The following is an 8,168-nucleotide window of genomic DNA, read 5'->3' as shown; positions in this document are numbered from 1 at the left end:
CTGGACAGGAGGAACCAGAGGTTCCGCCTGCCCGGCTTCTTCGGTGCCGGCGCCGGTGTTGCTGGCGCTGGTGTCTTGGTTCTCTGGTGGGGAGGCAAGGTCCTCCTCCGCGCGGTGATGTGAAGGTTTTGGGGTCGCGCGCCCTGCACTTGTGGTGCCCTCCAGAGGGGAGGCAGGAGATTTGCCGGCACCAGCTGGTACCGGACTTGGTTGAGGAGGAGGTGAGGCCCTGGGGGCGTCCTCAGAGCTTTCCGGCCTCATGCCGGTGGCGCTCTTGGTAATCTTGAGGGCAGGCCTGAAAAGATAAAAGAAATAAGTTCAGATAAAAGCAACCGGAAAAGGAACCGGAAAGCGAAAAGGAAAGTGAAAATGGAGGTTTACCCGGAGGAAACCGGCATCCGCCGTTTCTTGTAATGCTTGGCAGTGACCTCTTTTCCGCCAACAACTTCCTTCCGGGAGCGCTTGGCGGGAGGAGCACGGCTGGAACCGGTTTCGGGTGCCGGCGCCTTGTCCTTCTAGCCCCGTGAAGCGGCCTCGGCCTCTAGCGGAGTGGCATGCTCCAGGACCTGAGGTTTGGCGCTGGCTGAGGGCAGATCTACAGAAAAACAGTGTATGAGAAAGCGAAAGGACGAAATACCTCGAGAACAGTAACATCATCGTCGGAACCGGAAGCTGCGGCGGAAAAGTTACCGGGGCGCGAAGTGTGGGTCCTGCCCATTTTGTGCTTGTTCCCGACATAAGGATCCGGGTCCTCTTCGTCCGCTACCCGCTTCTGGTAAGGAGCTAGTATCTCCGCGTCGATCCGGGGAAAGCGCGTGCGGGCCTGAAAAAGGAAAAAAGACAGTTAGTTAAAACATCAAAAGCTACCGGAAAAACGATCCGGATTGCTAAAGTTCTTACGTCAGCAGATGGGGGATTCGTGGAGCTGAGGGGAAGCAAGCCCCACTCCCAGTCCATCGGCATGTCAGTTTGGCTGATTTGCCTAGCCTTGAGGACTACATCCTCTTTGCTCAGATAGCAGCTGGTCATTTTTGTAGGGTCAAGGGGGCCGCACATCTGGCTCATCTTATGAACCCGACGCTGGAGGGGGAGCACCCGGCGTGAGATGAACACACGAATAAGGTCATCGGAGCAAATGTCTGTGTCCCTCTTGAGCTGCTCCATGAAGCGAACAATCCGGTTGGTTTCGATATGAGTGTTACCCGGATTGAATGTCCAGTTGGTCCTCGAGAGCGGACCCGGGAGGTATGCCGGCAGATTGATGAGATCGGCGTCGCCGGTGTTCTTCACGTAGAAAAAGGTCTGTTGCCATGACCGGCATGACTCCAGACCCAAAAGCTTGAAAAAAGAACTCCCCTAGCGCTTGCTGATGATGCAAGATCCGCATTGCACCGGAGGTTTGGGGTTGGGGATATCCTTGCCTTGGACCGAGTTGATCCGAAGGCCGAAGAAGCGAGCGAAGGCTTCTTTGGTGGGAAGGAGGCCAACATAGGCCTCCATAAAAGAAACGAAGCAAGAAAGGTAAAAAATGGCATTGCCAGGAAGGTGATGGGGTTGGAGTTTATAGAAATCAAGGAATTCGCGGAAGAAGTCGGAGGCCGGAAGGCCGAAACCGCGCTCAAAATGAGCGGAGAAAACCACATACTCTCCGGCTTCAGGAGCCGGCTCCACCTCGTCGCCCGGAACCCGGCAGGACACCCCCGCCGGTATCCTACGGGAGTTGAACAGACAGTCGATTTCCGGCTGCTTGACGTCGGAGCCTTTCCAGGCTCCGCGGGTGATCTTCGCCAGATTGGTACCAGCAGCTTGGCCGGAGCTGCTCGCCTCCTGACCCCTTCCGGCTCCGGCCTCTGAAGTGGAGGAAGAGGTTTCCATCCGGTTGGGCTCTGCCTCGAGGCTGTCGGAAGCCCCGCTATGGTGGCTGCTGTCGATGGATTCGGAAAGATAGAGTTCGGTAGACATTTAGTGTTAAAGATGCCGGATCCTACCCACAAACAGTTTTCCCAAATTCTAGCCTTGCGCGAAGATCTACGAGTAAGAGAAAAAGCAAAAGAAAGGGAGGGGTAAATACTCTACCGGCCCAAGAACTGAGAAGCAAAGAAGAAGGGGGCAAACAGGTATTGAGGCTAACCTGGAGCGGCGCAAGACGTTAAGGACAAGGGTCGCCGGAGACGCAGCTGGCTCGCAGTCGTCGAAGAGGTCTGGCGACGGAGAGGCGCAGATGTTGTAAACGGGAAGTCGATGCAGCGGGACTGGAGGCGCCTCGAAGGTTCTCTGCGCGGCGGAGATCCGCGGCGCAGCAGTAGAAGCCGCTGGGCTTCGTCGGGAGCAGGGCTCTGGCGGCGACCGGCGGCGACGGGAGCGCAAGGGGCGAGGAGCTCTAGGTGCGTGCGAGGGGGCAAATGCTGAGAAGAAGAGGAAGAAGAACTGCCTCGCCCTTAAATAGGAAAAGGGAGTAGTGGGCTGGCAACCGCTGGGCCGCGGCGGTTCAGTTCGTGGGCCGCCACATGGCACGCAAATACACGTGCGCAAAATGGAAAACACACGGAGGCCACACAGATCAGGAACGGCGGTGCGGATCCGGTGCGGCACAATAAGTGCAAGCGCAGAAGACGAAGCGAAGTGACCCCTGACAGTGTCGCGCGCCAGGCACAGTGCGCATGTCACTGACAGGCGCAGTACCCAAGATATTCTCGACTTCGTCGAAGAGACATTTAATGACAAAGATACCGGAGAAAATCGGTACAAAGACAGAGGTTCGGCAAAGTCGCTGAAGAGCTTGATCCGGATCCCGGAAGGATTAAACCGGTACCTTGAGTAATGGGAACCTGGCATGGTCTGTTGGATAGAATCCACTGGACTATACCAGCTTCGGGGACTAATGTTGGGGGGATGACCCCCGGTATGCCAAAGGCATGCCAAACCGGATGGTTTCAGCCATCAAAGTACCGGTTTAAAGATTATTCCGGATGGTTTGAGCCATCAAAGTAAAACATACCGGTATCCCAGGAGGGGTATACCGGAACCGGCTAAGAAGCTACCGAAGTACCGGAACAAGCTGCACTGTAGCACGTCGGCAAGACTGGTCAAAGATTCTCTAAGGAGCTAGAAGACAAAGATGAGCGAAGCACTTCAGCTTTAATCAAAGCCCTGAAGCCAAAAGCAGATGATGACGTAAAAGGTACCGGAGGACGTCAGCCTCCCTGATTAAAGAGATACCGGCGCCGCCGAAAGCTAAAGAAGCTTTATAAAGTAGTTTGTCCAGTCAAAGATGTCATTAGGGTTTCTTCCCTGTAAGCCACCCTCTCCTGGGGAGAGGGAGCACCCCCATTACGCGGGTATGTGATATGGATTGCGTGTATCCAGAAACTTGTAACCTCTTATGATCAAGGAATAGAAAGATCTGAAGGGAAAATAGTTCTTGTGTTCTTCTTCTTCTACCTCTGGCCAAGGCCAAGTTCTTGAGGAATCCATCCGGAAATCCATCCCATCCTTACCAAAACCCTCCCCCGAATCCTCTAGCGCACATTCGGCCCCAATTTAAGCCATCCCATGGCATATGTCTGTTCACCACGACGACAAGTACCCCATTATTATGCATAGAATTTGCCTAGAAACTATGGCCTCTCACGATAACTGGATTTCCCAGGAACAAGCACAGCTGGGCTACAACTCACCAGAATAAGTGAGGCTTGCTAGTTTCAAGTGGCAAAATGTTGCCGAATTATCAATGTAATCTGACAAACTATTGAGCACACAACAACTTATGTATTCTATTACTCTATCATGTCTTAACAGAACAGAATCACAAACCGTCAGCAGAACAACACAATCATGGTTTTGTACATAGAAATTGAGCACCATTGTGGAATCAACATGATCATGATGTTATTTATCAAAGTTTGACCAAGTAAAAGAACTGATTGCTCTAGTTGATCAATAAATATATGGTTCATGAGAAGATTATTATTATTATTTAATAACAATACTATTGTACAGTGCTAAAAAAGGTTCAGGGGATAGCAAGCATATCTCACAACGAGAGTAGATATTTCAAAAGAACGTCATAGGACAGTAACCTCATAGCATCAGTTGCATAATCCAAACAACAGCTCCAGCAATCACAACAAGTACAGATCTCACAAGAATATCATAGGACAGTAACCTCATAGCATAAGTTACATATTCCAAAGGTTCTCTCTCCAGAAATGTAATTTTTTTGTCGAAACAGAGGCAAAAGTTTTACCTCATTCATTTATTAAGCAGAAGGTGCCCAGTTTTTAGGAGAAAACGGGGCGAAAACCAACAACAACATTGCCAAAGCACACCCACAACCACACTCACTCCGCCACAAGGGGCACACCTAGCCACCCTGGCTACCCACAAAAGCTACACAAGAAGCTCAAGCCGGCCTATGCCAAACAGATGACTCTTCGAGAAGAGACCGGCAGCTCCGATTCTGAAGACGAACCTTGGAGAGGAGATGCGCAAGACAAGCGCCGAAAAGGACCTCCACCGTACCGCCCCTCGAAGGTCATCGTACACCGCCCAAGAGCAGCTTCGACTTCACAGCAAGAGGAGACCACCACGAAGACAATCAGACACGTCGGAACGGAGCCGACTAACATGACCTTGCTGCAACCAGACCTTGGTCACCACCATTGCCGTTGCCTCACAAGCCTCCACCCGGAACACCCGCATCTCCAGTTGACCTCCAGTGTGTCCAGGCCGCCGGAGAGCGCGAAGGGGATCACCACCTTCAAGACGACACCCTCAAGAGGGGAAACGACGAAGAGACGACGCCGTCATCCGATCCCACGGGATCTAGGTTTTCACCCGAAGTTGTGAGCCCGAGGGCAGCGTAGGTCGGAAAGCTCCACGACCGCCCTCCAAGAAGGACGGCGACATCCACAGACGCCGCGCGGTCAGGCTTTCGCCCGGTACATACGAGCCACCACACCCTCACGCGGCCGAACGCTGCCGGCCCGCACTCCGCAGACACACCTCATGTGCAGAAGCGGCGTCACCGCCGCACACAAGCCACCACCGCCACCACAACCAGACCAAGGAGCTCCGCGAGCTCCGTTGCCACCACCCGCACCGCGCGGGGTTGAAGAGCCGAGTCGCACCACCACTGTCGACCAAGCTCACCGAGAAGAGCTCCGCGGGCGCCGCCACAGAGAGGGAGCTTCGACGAACGCCAACACAGGGTTCCAAGATCGAGCCGTCGGCCGCAGCAGCGCGAGCTCCCCGGTCAAGCCACCATGCCGCCCTCGCAGCCACAACAGCCGCCAAGCCACCCCGAGCACACGCAGGGCCGCCGCCCTGCAGCACTGCGCCCACCCGTGCACCGCCCGCAGCCCCGCCTTCGGCCCTCAGCGCCCGCCGCACTGAGCAGGGCCAACGGCGGAAGCACCCCGCGCCCTCAACCTGCATGGCGGCCAGAAACGCGCCGGCGCAACCAGCAGCGAGGACGCCCGCCACCCGCCGACCCCGTCGCCGCCCTCACGGCCGAAGGAGTCGACGACCGAAAGCAGCCGTGCCACCAGCGCGAAGCCTGCCACGTCACCCACCGCCGACCAGAGGCCGCCGCCCCTGTGTCCAACCTCCGCCGCCTGCGCTGCAAACAGCCCGAGGGTCCCCGCTGCCCTTAGGGAAGCAGGGCCCGCCGCCACCGCGATCGAAGCCAGCGGCGGCACGGCGCTCCTCCGTGGGTCTCCTGCGCTGCTTGTGGATTGGTCCCCCGGGCCACCCCGAGGGATGACACGGGGGTCGGGCGAAGTGGAGGGGACGGGAGGGAAGGGGGAGGCGAGCGGCGGCGGGGAGGGCCTGGCGGCGGCGGCGCTGGGGAAGGAGGAACCCTAGCTAGGGGGAAGAAACACTGGATTGTAGCGATGCCCACTCCAGAAATGTAATAGCAGCAACATAAACAGGGAACTAACAAGAGACGGAGAAACATCTTGCTAGTAGAACTAAGAAAAAACAATAATCTCTCATGATTCCTGATACTCTTCTTGTGCTTCCATATGCCTGCCCCTGTCAAATAAACCAATTTAATTTTACGTGAGCAGGCTATGTTGATCTCAAATATGAATGGATTAAAGAAAGCATTTGGTAACAGCAAGTAATATAATTAGCTAACTAACAGAATTACCTGGCTTCAGATGTTCCAACCTGAGATAGTTGGCAACTTCCTCTAAGCTGTAAGCCCAAGCAGCCTGCCCTCGGTGTTGGTGTAGAGAGGAACATGAACGCCCAAGCTGTAATGTGCCATAGGAGATAAGAGCTCTGTTCTGTTGAATGTCTTACTGCACAAATCTACACGGAGCATAGCGAATGGAACGGGTAGAATGTCGTATGTGCCCACTGCAAAGTAGATGACATGATCTTCATGTGGGCTAAGAAAGGGGTGCATCGGATTCATAAAATCTGGCACTGCGTCTCCTTTGAACTGCCCCCCAGCCAACAGGCTCTGAAACCTGAGCTCGTATTCTAGAGCCCAAGTCATATCTGCCAACAGTCTCCAGACCCTCACCATGCAGTTCTTACGATCACGGTAGTCGTTGATGTCAACAAATTTGATCGAGTCCCCAACAGGGCCGATGGCTCGGAAGACTTTCTTCTGAAATTCAATTTCCACAGGGCACTCCACAGGCAGGTCTAAGGTGCGGATGTCCACCCTATCAATGACATCAGAGATTAAATCGCCGCAGTCACAGTACATGATGCCGACAAAGAGATCCACCCAGTAACCACGACCACGGAACGAGAACACTTCTCCAGCCCTGAACCGGCGCCATGGCATGCAGAAGTGAGATTTCTTCACTGTTGACCATGGCGACTTGGATGAGGACGGCCACATATAGAGAACTGCATCACCTTCAGCGTCAGTACCAGGATAAACCAGGGTGTATGAACTGTCCTCGTCATCTTGGCGCGCTACCAGAACAATGGGCGAAGAGATGGAGGGGTAAGTGCGTGGCATGGTTGGGATCATGCGGAGCGACCTGTCGATGGCGTTGTAGATGAGAATGACCTCGACGGAGTTATCTCCAGGAAAGTCAGATGCGATCAGAATCAGGTCCTTGTCGACTGTATGGATACATGTGTACCGGCTGCCGCCTCCGAGGAACAGCGAGGAAAATAGCGGCAAACCTTTGAGATCCGCTGCTAGCACGAAGTCGCGCACAATCGAATCGGCTTCGTCCTGCTTCTCCTCGAAACCAACCGCCTGCTTGTCTTGAGAGGTGAGAACAGGCCCCTGGAACGGGATATCGCTGGTGGTATTGGGGTCGGTACGCACGAAGCGGTGGAATAGGAAGAGGGAAGTGGAAGGCGACGGAGGAGGCATTGCTGATATTTTATCTGCAGATCTCCTCTGGTTTGAAGATATATGATGGGGGATGAGATCGAGCCGACGGTCGGCGGCGGCGGCGGCGGAGAGGAGCCAAAGGGGGAGACGGGACGGGGACGGGGACGGGGTGGGATAGGCCCACCGGGGGAATAAATACTTAAACGCTGGAGCAAATTTTCCGCGTTAAAGCTTCTCCGATTTGTTACCATCGTCCATGGTGGTCATATTTTCTTCTATTGATGATGAAACTAATCATGGTTGCAAGCCCATTGCTGCACTGACTTATAATATAGTGAACTTGTAACGATGGTGGGTTCCATCCTTAATTTTTATTAAGATATGAATTCAGAACAATTTACTGTTAGTACAAACACAATATTATTATATATCTTTGCACACAACATGTACCAATCAAAATAAAGCTAGAAAGAATAAATGTAAACATTCTCGAAATTAAAAATTTGAAGTGAGACACGATTATTTCATTTTGCAGCATAGAGATTCAATAGTAAAAATATGAATTTGGTTACATCTAAAATTTGAAACATCAAGAAATCATTCAGGGCGATCGGAGATGGGAGTCATTATTGCAGCAAGACAGCCTCATAAAGCATCTCGTATTTTTTGGAGTTTCCGTAGTTAAACTACCTTTTGCCCTAGAGAGAGCTAACATGTTCTATTCATCTAATCACTGGCACGACACCATCTCATCCAAGAAACCATTATCTCCAAAGCGATTGGCACACATGCAATAGCAGGTATAGATTAAGCTAAATATCTCAGCAATTCTTTATACAATACAAACTGCCAATTG

General features: G+C 53.0%; 1 protein-coding gene across 1 annotated transcript; it reads right to left on the bottom strand.

The window, feature by feature from the left end:
* Nucleotides 1–5,886: 5,886 nt before the first annotated feature.
* On the bottom strand, nucleotides 5,887–7,472 carry LOC127293076 (uncharacterized). The gene is made up of 2 exons (XM_051322628.2): nucleotides 6,155–7,472; nucleotides 5,887–6,036 (listed from the first exon to the last, which is right to left on the bottom strand). Exon 1 carries the CDS (start codon nucleotides 7,349–7,351, stop codon nucleotides 6,197–6,199), a length of 1,155 nt encoding a protein of 384 aa, XP_051178588.1. The 5' UTR covers nucleotides 7,352–7,472; the 3' UTR covers nucleotides 5,887–6,036; nucleotides 6,155–6,196.
* Between the last annotated feature and the right edge of the window lie 696 nt (nucleotides 7,473–8,168).

The sequence above is a fragment of the Lolium perenne genome, chromosome 4 (genome assembly GCF_019359855.2).
Source record: "Lolium perenne isolate Kyuss_39 chromosome 4, Kyuss_2.0, whole genome shotgun sequence".
NCBI classification, from domain to species: domain Eukaryota; kingdom Viridiplantae; phylum Streptophyta; class Magnoliopsida; order Poales; family Poaceae; genus Lolium; species Lolium perenne.
Note: the sequence above shows the minus strand (reverse complement) of the source record. Positions and strands in the feature narration are given on the sequence as shown.

Coding starts and splice junctions, on each gene's coding strand:
- LOC127293076 (XM_051322628.2), bottom strand. CDS start 7,351: ATGCCTCCTCCGTCGCCTTCCACTTCCCTCTTCCTATTCCACCGCTTC.